This window comes from Miscanthus floridulus, chromosome 18 (assembly GCF_019320115.1).
Source record: "Miscanthus floridulus cultivar M001 chromosome 18, ASM1932011v1, whole genome shotgun sequence".
In the NCBI taxonomy this organism is placed as follows: Eukaryota; Viridiplantae; Streptophyta; class Magnoliopsida; order Poales; family Poaceae; genus Miscanthus; species Miscanthus floridulus.
In genome coordinates, this window is record NC_089597.1 from 4,298,734 (window position 1) to 4,315,991 (window position 17,258).

At 46.2% G+C, this 17,258-nt stretch overlaps 3 protein-coding genes across 3 annotated transcripts; 2 read left to right on the top strand and 1 right to left on the bottom strand.

The window, feature by feature from the left end:
* Nucleotides 1-472: 472 nt before the first annotated feature.
* LOC136522512 (putative clathrin assembly protein At5g35200) lies at nt 473-7,197 on the top strand. Its single transcript, XM_066516323.1, has 16 exons — nt 473-636; nt 2,198-2,329; nt 2,436-2,505; nt 2,759-2,856; nt 3,009-3,150; nt 3,242-3,342; nt 3,956-4,039; nt 4,153-4,203; nt 4,329-4,394; nt 4,506-4,571; nt 5,085-5,165; nt 5,260-5,328; nt 5,797-5,943; nt 6,021-6,096; nt 6,182-6,294; nt 6,398-7,197. Exons 2-16 carry the CDS (start codon nt 2,231-2,233, stop codon nt 6,815-6,817), a joined length of 1,683 nt encoding a protein of 560 aa, XP_066372420.1. The 5' UTR covers nt 473-636; nt 2,198-2,230; the 3' UTR covers nt 6,818-7,197.
* A 1,330-nt stretch (nt 7,198-8,527) lies between these two features.
* On the top strand, nt 8,528-13,518 carry LOC136522513 (uncharacterized). Its single transcript, XM_066516324.1, has 3 exons — nt 8,528-9,119; nt 10,150-10,319; nt 12,703-13,518. Exons 1-3 carry the CDS (start codon nt 8,669-8,671, stop codon nt 13,219-13,221), a joined length of 1,140 nt encoding a protein of 379 aa, XP_066372421.1. The 5' UTR covers nt 8,528-8,668; the 3' UTR covers nt 13,222-13,518.
* A 560-nt stretch (nt 13,519-14,078) lies between these two features.
* LOC136522766 (uncharacterized) lies at nt 14,079-16,006 on the bottom strand. Its single transcript, XM_066516571.1, has 3 exons — nt 15,066-16,006; nt 14,609-14,982; nt 14,079-14,528 (listed from the first exon to the last, which is right to left on the bottom strand). Exons 1-3 carry the CDS (start codon nt 15,991-15,993, stop codon nt 14,331-14,333), a joined length of 1,500 nt encoding a protein of 499 aa, XP_066372668.1. The 5' UTR covers nt 15,994-16,006; the 3' UTR covers nt 14,079-14,330.
* Nucleotides 16,007-17,258: the final 1,252 nt, after the last annotated feature.

Sequence of the window (17,258 nt, forward strand, 5' to 3'; positions counted from 1 at the left end):
TAGTACTAATCTACTATTAGTACTACTCTACTAGTAGTATTAGGCACCGTTTGGATGTCGAAAATTTTGGCAAAACAACACTGTAGCATTTTCGTTGTTATTTGGTAATTAGTGTTTAATTATAGTCTAATTAGGCTTAAAAGATTTGTCTCGTGGATTTCGTCTAAACTGTATAATTAGTTTTATTTTTTATTTATATTTAATGCTTTATACATGCGTCTAAAAATTTAATGTGATGGAAAATCTTGAAAAATTTAGCGTTTTGGAGGGGATCTAAACATGCCCTTAGTAACTAGCTAAAGCAAGCTTGATGTGCCTGCTAAGCTGTTCGTGCAGTGCAGTGCAGTGCAGTGCAGCATTGTTTAATTGGGTGCCGCGTCCCTGTCCGGCCACCGGGTGGTGGTTCGCCTCCGGGTTGGCCGAGCCGGGAAAGCGACCGCCCCTCCTCTTTTCTACTTCCTCCCTTTCTCTCGTCTCCTCGCCAAGAACGAACGCACCCAGTCCATTCCTCCTCCTCTCCTCCTCCTATCGCCTCCCTCCCTCTCTCTGCCCCTCTCCTCCCCGGCGGAGATTCCTGCTTCTGCTTCTCCCGAGGATTATCCCATCCAAGCACTCTGCTGTCTGCTGCCGGCCGAGGTGAGTGCTGCGCCGAGCTCACCTTGCTCCTTCTCTCTCTCGCTCTTTTCGGTTTACTTCCCTCCTGAGCTGCACCTCAACCCCCGTGCTCGTTCCGTTCGCTCGAGCTCCGTTTCCGTTGCTTTGGCTTCGCTTTCGCATAGGGGCAAGCGCGGGTCTACGGTTCTAGATGGAGTAAATTTTCATTCTGGGCATGTCGCGTTGCTTTTGCCGATTCTGGCGGCGGCGATAAAAAGCTTTCTTTTTCTGGGGGCTCGTGAAGGTGAAAACGCTTATCTATTGTCTGTCCCCCCGAGGCCCGAGCTCAATTCGAAAACCCGTACTCGGTGGACTTGTCTTCGTAGGATTGGATTCCACTGCGGTGGCGGCTGGCCTCGTGCGTCGCTTCTTGATTCGTGGCCGCGTGATTGGGATTGGAGCCGGCGACGAGCCTCTCGTGGATTTGGTGGGTGTGCTGTGTGCGTGTGCGAGAGTGGGATGATTGGTGATGCGATAGTAGCTCGTCGCGTCGCGTGATCCATTGCCGGGATGCCAAATTTGAAATTATGTTTTGGCCTTTCCGGGAAATTCTGATATTTCAGTGGCTCGCCCGGAGAATCCGGGCGTGATTCTTGCCTTGCTCTGCTCCATTTGTGGAATCTGTTGTTTGCTTTTCCTCATCCCAATTCTTCCCTCCCTCTGCTGTGGCTGTTTCGACCAGAATAGAAATTGCTTCTGTCCGGACTCTGGAGTCTGGAGGCTACAAGCGTCTTGACTTCAGTCAGCCTCCTGCGAATTGCAATCGCAGCTACTCTGCGAGGTTCTGCCGACGCTTTTGAGTTGCTTTGCTTGTGAGTTGTCTGTTTTTTAGTTTTGGCGTGATGGCCTTCACCACGTGTTTGCCAATTTTGCTCAGTTTGATCTGTTCAAACGCTCGGCATATTCCGGAAACTCGCTATGCCAATTTTGCTGTCCTATGTCCGTTGGGTAAGTCCAGAGGTGTTGGTCTTGTTTGCTTCGTCAAGCCCAGAGATTCCCGGTGTTGTTTATTCGTCTGTTTCGTTCCCTCCTGTTTTTACCTCATTTGGATTTTGGATCCATTTGTTTTAGATGAAATTCATCTTGATCCAGTGATATTTGTGCATTTTTGCTTTAGTAAAATCCAGACTTTGTTTCGATCTCTGTCGGTTTGATCTCCTTTGCTGTTCAGCCATTAATAATCTGTCAGTCTTTGATCACAGTTTTTTGCAGTAGAATTCCTTGTAATAATTCATCAGTATTTTATTTGATTGCTGCGTTTCTTAGTGTGATGTGCAATTAGGGCTTGTTTTCGTCCTCCCATCTATCTACTTTCCTAAGACAAAGCTCAAACATTTTTGGGCTCCATACATTTATCATCCAAGTGCTGCCGTGCAGCAGTTATTTCTTCTACAGTAGGTTTTGACTGTTGATGTAATTAGACGCGATTAAGATTCAGGCGATGTTTTTCCTATTTCTCTCTCTGACACTGTGACAGATAACATTTCGGTTTAAGACAAGCAGACGTCTCATTTGTCCAACGCTTGGTTCTTTGCCTATTCAGGCCCACTAGGATACCAGCTAGGAGTTGAGGAGAATGGCTGTTGGTGGAACTCAACCGGTTCTCAGGAAGTACCTAGGTGCCCTCAAGGACACAACGACTGTGAGCTTGGCAAAAGTGAACAGTGATTATAAGGTGAAAGCATGTTCATGTGCCCTCTGAATAGTACTGGTATTTGGAAGTCTCCATGATCGGACCCTCACTGCACGCACCGTGGACTTATCATTCTTCCCTATAACAGGAATTGGACATTGCAATTGTCAAGGCCACAAACCATGTTGAGCGTCCATCAAAGGAGAAGTACATAAGAGGTAATGGGATATCCTTTCTCTTAAGCTGGAATCCTAGTTCAAACCCTGAACTGCACCCTATGACCCAATCTCCAAATTTTCATTGTTAATGAAAACTCAGTTGCTATATAGAAATTTTTGTTCACTCATCGCAGATATTTCATTGCTAGAAACATGTAACTGTATTTGATTATGCAGTGATTTATTTCAAATCTTCAATAATTGCTCAACCTCTTTTGCTGCTGCCACAACTAACATCTTTATTTGTTTGCAGAAATTTTTCTTTCCATTTCTGCTGCTAGGCCACGAGCAGATGTAGCTTATTGCATTCATGCCCTTGCTAGACGTCTTTCGAAGACGCGGAACTGGGCGGTATGGTCCTATACATTATCATACTATTTACTGAACTACTAATGTCATGAATCCTTCTACTTATTTTAAATGCTTTTCATGGGTGGTACTATGAAACTAAGGTAGTTACAAAGTACTCATGGACATTTTACATTGATTATTTTATCCACCAGGTTGCGCTAAAGACATTGATTGTCATTCATCGTGCCCTTCGGGAAGTTGATCCCACTTTTCGTGAAGAGCTTATTAATTATGGCAGATCTAGGTCCCATATGTTGAACATGGCCTACTTTAAGGATGACTCTAGTGCAGAAGGTACTAGTTTTTAGTGCTATCCTGGTATTGTCTATTGCATTATAATTTCTGATTTAAAACTTATTCTCTATTTCTATTATGTTTCATTCAGCTTGGGACTATTCTGCATGGGTGCGCATTTATGCTTTATATTTAGAGGAGAGGCTTGAATGTTTCCGGGTGTTGAAGTATGATGTAGAAACAGATCCTCCGGTATGTAATCTAATGCAGGCTTACTTCTTTTGTCTCCTTCATTTGCGAAACGTTTTTAAATCTCATTTGCATTTTTACATTTGCTGTAGTTTTTTTCCTCCAACACGCAAGAGAGCTGCGTATCTTTGTATTAAGAAGAAAACATTTGCTGTAGTCCATGTAGCTACATATTAATGTCACTGCTTAAGATACTGCCGTGTGACACACTATAGTGTCAGCTCTGTCCTGATCTAGGAACTGTGGTCTGTGGATGCATATGCCCAAAAGTCAATCTCTGTTTATAAGTTATAACCATGTGAACTTTGTGGTACCACTACCACACAAGAAAAATGTGTTACTATTATTTGCAGCAATTAAATTTCAAATTTTGGTGTCAGAAATGCAATCCATGTTTTTTTTACCAAGGAAATTATGTGATCTACTGCTGTACTTCATGTTTTCCTTGGTAAACTCATGATTTTATAATGTTGTCAGAGTTCCAGTAGCTTGTCATATATGCAGCTGATTAGTAGTTTTCCCCCCTTGAATGGAATGGAAGTTTTTTTTAATGTCAAGAAACATTAAATGCCAGCAACTGTATTTCTAAGTACATGGATAATTCTGGTATCTGCAGAGGACCAAGGATCTTGATACTGTTGCTTTGCTTGATCATCTGCCACCATTGCAGCAACTCCTTTTTCGGCTTCTTGCTTGCCAGGTAATGAGTAATGACTCTTTTGTAACTACTGTGTGTACAACTTACACCAGTTCGTCTTCATGTGATACCATTGAAGTTTTCAATTCTGTTGGCTAATTCCTGAAATTTTACAGCCACAAGGAGCGTCGTCTTACAATGTTATAATCCAGCATGCACTCTCAATGGTTAGTATGAATGTCTAGTTCTTTGTTTCTGTCTGTCTTAACTTTTAGTGCTTGTTTTTAAGCAGTGCATAACTGGGCTTTGGTCCCTGGTGTTTATTGAGTTTTTTTTTGTGCATTACTGGTAGGTTGCTTTAGAGAGTGTTAAGATCTACACTGCGATTAGTGATGGAACAATCAATCTGGTTGACAAGGTGAACTTTCTTAAGCTTACAACCTTGGATAAGTTTGTCAAATCTGCCTACAATTGTTATATTATTTGATTGATTTTTCTCATCAAACTTAAATGTTATTCCTTATTGCAGTTCTTTGAGATGCAAAGAAATGATGCTGTTAGGGCACTTGATGTATACAAAAGAGCAACTAACCAGGTATATTGTTACTCCTTTTTCTCTTGCAGATCCATCAAATTAGTTTTTGGGGCTATTTCCATCCAGTTTTACCAGCACATGATTCAAAAATTCTTGCCAGAGCACATTAGCACAATGAGGATATAGTGTAGCTATGTACCAGGATACTTGAAATGGATAAACAGTCAGTTTTCTGAGAGGGACTGCTCTTATTTAAGTTTTTAGTGGTCTCATCCTTGTTTAGTTTATCTTTCCCTATGAAGAAGAGTGGGAAATATCATGAATCAGGCATCCTTCTTCCCCCATAGTCTCTCTTTGTGTTTTGGAATGAGGATTACTCACATATGAACACTGCGAAAAAATGTTCAATTCACACTTCAGCATCACCAGCTCTGCTGGCACTGATCCATGTTCGAAACTAAATTCTGAGCCATAAGCCATTGATTCAATACTTGAGACTGTTGAAACAAAAACGTGTAGGCTGAATATTGATGGGTTTTCTAAGTTTCTTTTCAATTTTTTTTTGTCACATAGGCTGAACGACTTTCAGAATTTTATGAAGTGTGTAAAACTATACACATTGGGCGTGGTGAGAAATTCCTGAAGATTGAGCAGGTTCAATAAATGTTCCTTGGATTCTTTAAGTGTTTGGTTTTTGTCCCCTAAGTTAAGCAATTTACTGATGAAATTTATCAATTACTTCCTGCAGCCTCCAGCATCATTCCTGCAGACTATGGAGGAGTATGTAAGAGATGCTCCGACAGGTCAAAAAGAAAAGGTATGGAAACTACAAGAAGTAATTGACTTACCAATAGGATGTTTGAACATCAATAATCTATCTTCATTTGCATATCAGTATGCCCACAAACTGATGGTGATGAATCCACTTCAGAAAGAATTCAAGCTAATTAGCTCTGTGTTGTTTTGCATAATTCTCTGTGAAATATGCCATTTTTAATAACCTTATATGTGAAAAAAAAGATGTGAATATATATACTGGGATTTCCAAATTGATGCATAGTACTATGGAATAAAGTAGAAAGCCTGAGTACCATTTTCATCTGAATAAATGATCCTCACACACTGTTGAAACTACCACATTGGGATCTTCCCACACATCATTTATATTAAGTTGCTATCAACTATTCAGCTTGAAGTTTTCAAGAGGCCCTTCAACCATCTTGTTCATTTTGTTATATAGTTCTTACTCAATTTTTTGTCTCTAAGCCTACTTCATTTGTTTCAGGTTGTACTAGCGATAGAATACAAAAAAGAGCCAGAGGAGGAAGAAAAACCAGCTTCACCTCCTCCGGCTCCAGAACCAGAACAAGAGCCTGAGCCAGAACCGGAACCAGTGAAAGAGGAAGCACCGGAAGCTGAACCGGATTTGCTGGTAACATTCTTTGCTACTACTATGAAGCAGAGTCATTAGCCATACATTTTTCTGCTAACACTCGCTTCTCTCTTTAGGGTCTGAACGAACCAAACCCTGCTGCGACTGCAATAGAAGAGCAGAATGCTTTGGCGCTAGCGATTGTTCCGATAGGTAAATTTCTCATGACTGAAAGTTAGTCGCACCATGAAATTGGTTAACTGAGAGGCATGACGCTCACTCTGGCTTACTGTGGCAGATGATGTTCCAAAAGCTGCTCCTACCTTTGAAAATGGAGTCACAGGCTGGGAACTGGCCCTTGTGACAGCACCAAGTTCAAACGACACCGCCGTTGTCCCAAGCAAGAAACTGGTAGGTTGCTGAACCGCCTTTATCTCGCAAATCAACATTTTCCAGACAGGAATTGGCAGGTTGTTTGCTCAAATTTCTCACAAAAAATTGAAACTGTGTGGAGGCCGGTGGTCTGGACTTGCTGACCCTTGACAGCCTGTACGACGAGGCGAACCGGAGAGCGAGCCAGCCGGCAAGCTACAACCCCTGGGAGGCGACCCCCGCCGCGGCTGCCCCGATGCTGACGATGGCGCCGGCCATGCACGATCCGTTCTACGCCTCGAACGGGTACGCGACGCCGCACGGCGTGCAGATGGCGGCGATGGCGCAGCAGCAGCAGGCCTTCATGCTGCAGCAGCATCAGATGATGACGATGGCCCCGGCGCCGGCGCCGGTGGTCCAACACCCGATGCAGGTGCAGATGCAGCAGAACCCCGCGAACCCGTTCGGCAACCCCTTCGCGGCCGCCGGCGCGCACCCCTACGGCGCCGCCGGCATGCCGCTCCACGCTGGCCCCGGCAACGTCTACATGGGGCTGATCTAGTGCCACGTCCGGCGGTCATCAATTTCTTGGTTGCTTAGCGGAGCGCTACTGTTACCACATCATTCATTCTTTTTGCCCAAGTTTTCTTGTTGCCATTGTGAGAAGGAAATTTGTAGCACAGACACAGACACAGGTAGAGGCGGTCACGATTGGGGTTGGTTATATATATATAGCGTCGGTTGGGGTGTATAGCAAGCAGGGATCAGTGGTGTCCCGTACGTAGGAGGTGATTGTATGTATATTATACACAGAGTTTGGTCACCTGTTCATTGGCAGTTGAGAGTCGATTCTTGTTGAGAGTCGAGATTGAGATATATTGGATTATTCTTGGTGAACATACGCTGGATTACAGTTGAATAATGCAGGCATTCTTTGTAGCAGCTGACTTTGTGCGATCGAATGAGAACAGGACGGTTTAGATCGACATGTCATCATCAAGCCGGGATGTTGCTCCATGCTTTTGCTGGCTGGTGCCAGCTAGGGCCTGTTTGGTGGGGCTCCGGCTTCTCTAAAAATAGCTTTGGTTCTGGATTTTGTGCTGGAGTAGATTATCTGGTGGAGCTGGAGCTGGAGCTGTTTTGGAAATTGTTTGTCTGAACAGCTCTTCATGTCTGTTATGAATGGCTAAGATAGGAACAATATCCAAGATGCACCTGATTGAACAGCTCCTCGTGCCTGGCCACGGGCCGTCTCCTGCGCCTGTGCTCGTCCAGGCGCCGCCAACCGGCGGCGCTCCCGGCCATGGGCCCGCGCCCACCCACGCGCCGCCAACCGAGGGCGGTCCCGGCCATGCGCCGCCGCCCAGCCACGCGCCACCTCCTGGGGCCACGCCTGGCCAAGGGGCGCCGCCCCGAGTTGTGCCCGGTGGCCAGCCAATGGGGCCGGTGCGCACGGCGTCACCTGCAGCTCCCGCGAGGAGGGCGTGGAAGCCTCTCGCCGTCGCTCCTTCCGACCCCGCAACACCCATGGATCCATCTTCAACGCCGCCGGATCTATCAGTCTCCAGAACCCCCTCGCCATCTTGCCTCTCGGACTGCCGTGCATCCATGGAGAGAGGACGGAGCTTCTTCTCTCCACACCGTGCGGCTTCAGTCTACGAACGAGCAGATAAGGTTGGTTTGGAAGACGATGGCAGATGCTGTAATTTGTTGTGAACTTTAGGGGCAAAGAGATACCGTGGCTGCTGGGTCTGACATGGGAGCGGGTGGAAACTCGATTTTTTTTTTTTTTTTTTTGCTCCAGTGGACCGCAGCGGCACATGAGAGCGCATAAACCGAGAACCCTCCACGTGAGCCGCTCGCTTAAAACCGTTTGGTTGGTGGAGCCATAACACGACTTTCAGAAGCCATGCGAGGAGTGGTACCAAACGGGCACTTAGTGTGTGGCCCTGACTTTCCCTTGGCGTGCGCTTGTCTGCCGGCGTTTCACGGAGCCTTGACGCAACCACCGGTGGAAGTGGTCGCCGATCTGTCTATTTTTCTCATCGCGCAACCACCGGCAGCAGCATCTGGAGTTCTGGAACGGCGCTCCCCGCCGGCGGAGCCGGATACGTCCGTGTCCGTGCGCTCACCCAGCGGCACACGCGCGCGATCACCCAACCAACGGCCCGCCCCACGCGGGCGGGCGCGGCCCCGACTCGAACCTGTGCCGCCGTGCGGAACCGGAAGCCGCTCTACCTCCCGAGTGGCCACCTCCTCTCGGCTCCTGCTGCCGCAAGTCCCAATCATTGCCCTCCCCCACCTCACCTCACCTCACCTCACACCACGCCAAGGCCGCCCCAGCGAAAGCAAGCAACCCCGCAAGGCCGCAAAGCAATCGCGAAAGCGAGGGGGCCCGGCGGCGGCGGGGCGGATGGCGCGCGGGCTGCGCGGCGTCCGCGACGACCTCTCCGAGCTGGGGCGGCACCTGCTCGACATCGCCTGCTTCCTGCACCCGCTCCTCAACCCAGCGCACACCGACTCCCCGCCGCCCACCCCGACGGGCCCGGGCCCCCGCCGCCGCACGCGCCGCTCCCCGTCCCCGCACCCGCCGTCCCCCTCGCTTCTCGCGGGCATCCTCTCCGACCTCGCCGAGATCGGCGGCTCCTTCCGCGGCGGCTTCTCCCGCGCCGCCTCCGCCCCGTCCTCGCCGCCGCCGCCCGACCATCCCGCCCCTGCCGCGGTCGAGTCGCAGCAGGCTGCCGCGTCCCCGCCTTCGCCTGCTGCTGCCGACCAGATCGCAGTTGATGTCGTGGGAGCAGCGCGTGCCCTCGCCGCGCGCCCCGAGGCGTGGATAGACTTCCCCGTGCTCGCCCTAGATGAGGGTAATTATCTCTTCTCGGCTCTGACACCTACACGATTGTTGTTACTTCTGCAAATATTGGCATCTGCCTAGGCAGATTGCGCCTGTGCTGTTGCTTCCTGTGGAGTTGTTTCCGTGGGATGGGTGTAGAGGTTGCTGGTATGGGAGTTGTTAGTTGTTACTCCACACAGTAGATTTTAGTGGAATTGAGAGCAGAGGGAACTAAATTAGGTACTCAGATAGTACTCGGGATGTTTAAGATTAGTGCTCGTCGTAGGATAATGCCATGCGAGTGCATGTGTAACAAGTTAGTATTTACTTTTGAGAGCATTGATGGATGGGATGATCAGAGGACGAATAGAAAAAAAATCCAATGCTTCCATCTTTAAATTTCGGGGTTTTACAGCTGTTGAGTGTGTTATTTGGATTTTTAGCTCATTTGATTGACTATGAAGTTGCCTGGAATAGGCTGAAACAAAGTGGAGAGACTCTTATTATGTACGTACTATGCTTGGATGTTGGGAGTTTGTCCTGTATGCTGTATTGCTGCTGAGTACGGGTCTCGTGAAGTCGTGATTTTGTTTTGTACTTTTGTTCCATCTCCCATGTGGTATTCATTATTATAGATTTGACTTCCTATTATATTATAAATACACACAAGAGTTAGTATAAATGAGATGCATTTATGGATTTTGAAGAATGGTGTACTGTTTTACAGCTGTATAAGAGGTACTTTTTACATAAGCAACTATATTTAGTAAATTGCTTGATGTTTGAAAATAGATGACAAGATGCATTGTTTTTTCTGTGCAATACTTGGTCGAGTTTTTCTTCCCTACTCCATGGATCAATTATGTTTGGCATGATCATCACTTTGAAATCTTGAAAATACAGGCTTAGTACTGTGAGTTGTTTTACTTAGCTCCCGTTTAGAAGTATTATTTGTGGCTTTTATTCTTCTGTGCTATGCATTTTTGTCTTTACTTCTATTAATGTCTTTTTTTGTGTGACTATTTTAGTCATACCATGATGTTGTTTTATTCTTTTTGCAGATTCTGTAATCTCTGATATCCAAAGAGATCATATGGAATCCATTGAAAAACTTGTCCCAGATTTAGCATCTCTACGGGGTAGGCTCTGTCCTTCTTACATGGATGAAGACATATTCTGGAAGATTTACTTTAGGTTGCTTGAGTCGAACATAATTGAGCATAGTTCTGAGGTATGTTCATTTTTTGTGCATCACTCTCTTGTAGCATACATTTGAATTTTGATGGTCGACCACATTTTATATACTAGTTTTAATTTGAATGAAACTTCTGTGGTTTTGAAACTGAGATGTCATCGTAGCATAGCCTGTTAGCAAAGTGAGCACGAAGCATATTTGTACTAGTTATCTTTTCCTTATACATTTCATGTATTTATTAAGCCATGCTTCTTTCTATAATATATGGAAAACCTCTACGTCAAATGGGGTTCAAAATACTATGCATGTTCTAAATTACTACTCCCTCCATTCCAAATTATATGATGTTTTGGCTTTTCTAGATACATTGCTTTTACTATGTATCTAGACACAGTGTATATCTAAGTGCATGGCACAAGCTATGTACTCCGTTCCAAATTATAAGTCGCTTTGACTTTTTTGGTACATCCATTTTGCTATGCATCTAGATATAATAATATGTCTAGGTACATAGCAAAATGGATGAACCAAAAAAGTCAAAGCGACTTATAATTTGGAACGGAGGGAGTATCTACAAAAGCCAAAACGTCACAAATTTGGAATGAAGGGAATAATTGATATTATTATTACAGAAAATCCCAACTTCTAGAGAAGCATAAATTACTAGAAAAACTCTTATTTTCAGCGGATTCTGTTGACTTAAAAATCACATTTATGGCATCACAAGTCATTATATGTAGCAGATCACTATGAATTTTGGAATCATGCTAGGTTGGGCTGCCCAAACAGTTTGCATATCTTGTGAGCGTGTTGGGTATCTATATTGTTCAGCACTTCAGCTTCTAGTTTGGCTGCAGAGATTTGATCATACATTGGTGTGATCCATTTCGAAATGGATTTTATTTATGCATTGCAGAACTAACACAAACAATATCAGTGCCTAAGTAACAGTTTGTGTCATCAATCAAATGTCATCTTATTTCAGCAAGCAAATACTAGGATTTTAAGGATACAAAATAGGTCAGCAGATATTGATAACATGAGCTACTCCATAAATTGTATAAATGTTTTTGCTATAGCAGTGCTAGAAGAATAGATTGTGTGCACTGTGCACTGAAACAATGTCGCTGAACCGATTGGAAATGCGAATCCCATTGCAGTCATTCTAATATATTTTGTTCTCCATTATATTTACATAACGAATGTATTGTTGCCTTATAAAACATGGATTGCACCACTGAGTTCACAGCTGAAAATCTTAATCTTCCGTATGCACTAGAAACACAACAGAAATGAAATTAAATGTATAGAATTTTCCTTTATAGGAACAGGTATCTCATTAGGTGAAGTGTGAATTTGTACCAGAATCTTTTATGCATTTGAGATATACTCCCTCTGGTCAAATAGTACTTGCCAAATTTGACTTTGCACGGTCTTTGATGTACAATATCTTTGACCACTGAATTTTTTCTAGAATATATTATCAAAATCCTTCAACTTTATGAGATTTAATTAACAAGTATTTTCAATACAATTCTACACCATAAACTTGCATGATTTGAAACAAAAATTTAAAATTATTGATGGTTTGGACATGTCCAACGGAGACCTCCAGAGGTGCGTAGTGGAATCCTAGGTCAGGATAGTAACGTGAAGAGAGGCAGAGGAAGACCGAAGTTGACTTGGGTAGAGGCAATAAAAGGAGACTTGAAAGGATGGAATATACCCAAAGACTTAGCCTTAGATAGGAGTGCTTGGAAGACAGCTATTCACGTGCCTGAACCTTGATTGTTTCTGCTGGGTTTCAACTCTAGCCTACCCCAACTTGTTTGGGACTTAAAGGCTTTGTTGTTGTTGTTGTTGTTGTTGTTGTTGTTGTGTTTGTAGTTTTAAAGGTTTGACTAAATATTGTCCCAAACATGTTTTTTATGACCGGAGAAAGTATTTGCGTATGATAGTCATCTCTCATCAGTGCCTGTATGCAAGACCAGTATTGAATCTTGCATTTTGTCAGATTACAAAATCGGTTGCTACCTTACATCCTGTGGATTCACTATGTTGGTACGTGCTTGTTTGCTTGCTGACCTGGGAAACATGCTTGGCCCATGCAGCATTCGCAGGTGTTGAATTTCCAACGCCTGGGGTGGATCAAGCTGCCTGGCCAGCAGCCCCCAGTCTAGAGTTCCATTTTTTACTGTTATTAGCCGCTATTTTGACTATCCTCTGGAGGCAGTTTCCCCCTTTTGCCCTAATGTAAACTGGACACACGAGTGCTGAATATGTTGTCGATGGTCTTTGGGCTTAATAAGATCATCTTTAAGCTTCTCCACAAAGCAGCATCTCTGAAAAAATTATATGATACGATACTGTATCCTTATTAATCTTTTTACTAATTAGTAATTATTAATTCTTTGTGCAGGAAGATACCCAGAGCGTGCCAAATTCTGTACATCACAACAATGAGATAGAGTCAGATTCTCCACCTCACGTCTGTGAGATAGAAAGTGTGAAAAGCAACCAAGAAGGGTATCAATCTTCGGATGGCCGTGCTTTGCCCAAGACAAGATCCGAGCGAAGCATTGACCAATGGGTATTTGCAAAGTCGAAATCTGAGGAAAGCATGGATCAGTGGTCTGAAATACCTTCAGATGTGGAATCCTTCAGAGAAGGTAAAAGATACCTCAGTAGCGAGGAGCTGAGCGACGTTGATAGTGCCAACGTTGTTGTCATGGACAAATACATGGATTCGCTTCTCTCTGACCGGAGGCACCTCCCCTATGCTAGCTCCTCGGTGCGCCAGGATTCAGTCAGACGAAAACCTGCTTCGTCCACCGATTACAGCCACCGGCCTCCACAGCCAACTCCACCTGCATCACTGTCAAAGAAGGAATCATGGGATGTAATTGAAGACTCGGAGTTTGATATACTTGACAGTTAGTAATTGAGATCTTTGCGATCTCAGGTCTGTTTATCCTTCTATTTTCTTCCATGTTTCCCCACACTTCACCTGGTTTGTAAATGTGGACGTGCAGGTGGCATCAGTGATAGTGGGAAAGGATTAATGGTCTTTTTACCCAATATATTATAACAGTGTCAGTGTGTGCATATAAATCTTCTCAGCTCGCAAGCTGTAAGCCTGTAAACCTGAGAAAATTGTGATGAATCTGTCTGGCATCAGCTAGTTATCAAATGGGGATGGTAATTTCGCCTCCCAGTTCCCAGTTTAAAAGAAAAGATGTTGCACGCAGTGTTTCATGTGTTGGTATCGTTGTTTGTTTCTGATATTTCTTCATCGCAGAACAGGAAATTGTCCTCATGCCATTGCAAAAATCTTCATATATCTGATTTGCCATCACAAAATCGAATACCCTATACATAGCATTTTGTGTGTGTGGGGTTTGGGGGGTGGGGGGTGGGGGGTGAGGGAGGGAGGGAATTTCTACCCTTATATCCAACCGTTGACTATAATCAACTTATAAGAGATTGAAAAGACATTATTCCCCCCTGCATTCTGCAGCTTAACCTCAATTCACTGAAGGGCAAGAAATAGAAGAGAAGACAACGATCTGCTTCCTCTTGGAGTTCAGAATTCAGATAGCAACAAATTGAAGGAATCCCCTAGAAATAAAAGAGAAGACAACGATCTACTTCATTTGTTCTGAAGTGCAGGCTGTTTTTGTTCACATTTATGTAACTTTGCGCAACATCAACTTAGTTCCACTAAATTCAGCATAAAAGTATAAATTTTCTATTAAAACTCTAAAAAGTTTGAGAAGTTTTAACATATGAGAAACATAGACCAGGTATTTTAACGATGCAGCAGTCGGTGCTCATCGAACAGCACAATTTCGACAACAAAAGCTGGATCCACACCGTTTGGAATTCAACCTACTGAACGGGCATTTGGTTCAAAACAGATCATCACCTTGACAGATCATCACCATGTCAAGGTGGATCCAAAAGACGAGCTAATCCTGGCAGGAAGTCTGCTATAGCTACTGTAGAAATTTACAGAAGTTTCACTGCAATTAGTTCGTCCAAACGGCACTACTGAAACCCGCCAGGAGGCACGAACAGCTGAGCCGCGTCGATGTCAGGGCGGAGCCGCAGCGCGACGCGCTTCATGTCCTCCATGCCCCGCTCATACCCCTTGAGTGCCTCCTCCACCGCCGCCGCCTTGGCTTTCTCCAGCTCCTCCTGGAGCTTCAGCGCGTGCCCCAACGAGAACGTCGCGTAGTTCGCCGCCTGCATTGCGCGCCGACGTCACGAGTGACATTACTACGTGCACGCACGCCGCGATGCGCCGCCAGGGATCAGGATCGAACCTGGAGCGTCGCGACGTAGCTTGTCGCGATGACGGTGAAAGGATCCGCCACCAAGAACACGCGCTCCCGCGCCGGCGTGATGACGCCCTGCAGAAGCTGCCGCGCCGCCTCCCACCCGACCGTGTCGCCGTCATGTCTGTCCGGGGCGTGCTGCAGCTTCCGTCTTTGGCGCGTGCAGAAGCCGGGCGGGACAGACGCCGACCCGTGACCAGTGGCCTCCTTTGTGTCGTCCTCCGCCGGCCTCTTCTTCCAGGAGAACGGCGTCCAGTCCGGCGGGGCGCTGCAGCCGGGCTCACTCTTCACGGCGACCTTCGCCGCTGCCGCCGCCTCGGCGGCCGCCTTCTCTGCCCGCATGTTCTGCATCATATCCATCCCTAGCTCACAGTGACACAGCAGTGAATCATTTGCTCCACCAGGAGTCAAGCTCAAAGCTCAAGGATGGTGTACGACATTTTACCTTTGGCGCCAGTAGCACGATAGGAAGGCGATGGTGTAGGTGGTTTTGGCGCACGAGGGGTCATCCTTGCCGCGGCCAAATCGCCCTCGCTGAGGTAAATCAGGACATCAATTGGCGCGGCGCCACGCACACTCAGCAGCTTCGCCACCGCGCTCTTCTCCTCATTGGTGAGCACCGGATCAGCAGTGGATTTCTTGGTCGGCTCGCCCCAGAGCACGGGGCACGGCCACTGCGCCGACGACTTGAGGAAGAAAAAGCCCTCCTTCCATCTCTTGATTTTATCCGGCAGCCCCGTGAAGAGCACGCCGGCCGCGTCCTTTGGCGAGAAGCAGTACAGGCCCTTAACCTTCAGCACGCGCAGCGCGAAGAAGTGCAGGAACACGGGGACCGACGGCAGCTGCACACCGGCGGCGCGGGAGAGCGCGAGGAAGGCCGCCAAGATGCGCCAGCAGTTGGGCGACAGCTGGCTCGGGGCCACGCCGAAGTGCGAGAGCACCTCGCAGAAGAAGGGGTCGAGCGGGACGCGCATCCCGGCCTCCAGCGCGTCCGCGTACAAGCAGATGGAGCCTGCGGGTGGAGGCGAGCACGCGCGTCGGTCGCCGGCGGGGATCGGGGTGAACGCCTTCGTGTTGACGCCGAACTTCTCGCAGAGGGCGTGGACCGACTTCTGGCTCCAGAGGTACGAGGCGACGCGCTCCGTCGCGGGCCATGAGCGCGCGTTTCCACCACCGCCGCCGTCATCGTCGCGGTCGCTGGAGTCGGCGGTGGTGTCCTGGGCGCTAGCGGGTTTGGGATCAATGGTTTGGACGGAGGACAAGGAATGGGAGGCGGAGGAGGAAGGCATGCCGCAGTTGCAAGGGTGGCCGGGCTTGGTGTTGGACTGTTGGTGGGGAGGGAAGCGGCGGTCGGCGAGGCGCTTCAGCTCCATTGAGCAGCTCGCCGATAATTCATCCTCAGTAACAAACAACGACAAAACAAATTGAGCTATGTTAAGTTAAAACCCAGCAAAAACAATTAGTATTTAGACATGTGAATAACTGTTTTCTATCTAAGGCTAAGTCTTTGCTTATAATCTATCTTTTTAAGTCTCTTTTTATTGTCTCTACTTAAGTCAACTTCAGTCTTCCTTTGTCTCTCTTTAGGTTGCTATCCTGACTTAGGATTCCACTACGTACCGGTGCATCTGAAGGTCTCTGTTGAATATGTCCAAATCATCTCAACCGATGTTGGACAAGCTTTTCTTCGATTGGTGCTATCCCTAATCTATCACGTATATCATCGTTCCGAACCCGATCCCTTCTTGTATGACTGTAAATCTAACGCAACATACGCATTTCTGCGACACTTATCTGTTGAACATGTCGTCTTTTCGTAGGTCAACATTCTACACCATACAACATAGCAGGTCTAATCGGCGTCCTATAAAACTTGCCTTTTAGCTTCTGTGGTACCCTTTTGTCACATAGGACACCAGACACTAGATGTTTGGCGCCACTTCATCCACCCTACTTTGATTCTATGACTAACATCTTCATCAATATCCCCGTCTCTCTGTAGTATTGATCCTAAATATCAAAAGGTATCCTTCCTAGGCACTACTTGACCTTCCAAACTAATATCTTTCTTCTCCCAAGTAGTAGTGCCGAAGTCACATCTCATATACTCAGTTTTAGTCCTACTGAGTTTAAAACCTTTGGACTCCAAAGTCTCTCGCCATAACTCCAGTTTCTGATTCACTCCTGTCTGGCTTTTATCAACTAGCACTACATTATCCGCGAAAAGCATACACCAAGGGATGTCCCCTTGTATGTCTCTTGTGACCTCATCCATCACTAAGGCAAACAGATAAGGACTCAAAGCTGACCCTTAATGTAGTCCTATCCTAATTGGGAAGTCATCCGTGTCTCTATTATTTGTTCAAACACTAGTCACAATATTGTTGTATATGTCCTTAATGAGCCCAACTGAAGGGTCGAGGTGGCGGACTAGAGGAGGGAGTGAATAGTCTTTTCTAAAATTAATCGCGTCGACTAACCGAAACAAGTGCGGAATTATAACTATCGGTCTAGCTAAGACTACACCCCTCTATCTATATTCTCTAACACATTTCAAAAATACTAATCAAGCAACAAAGGTGCCGGGCTAGCTAAAGCTCACCTAACCAGTTTTAGGAGCAAGGTTACACAAACCTAT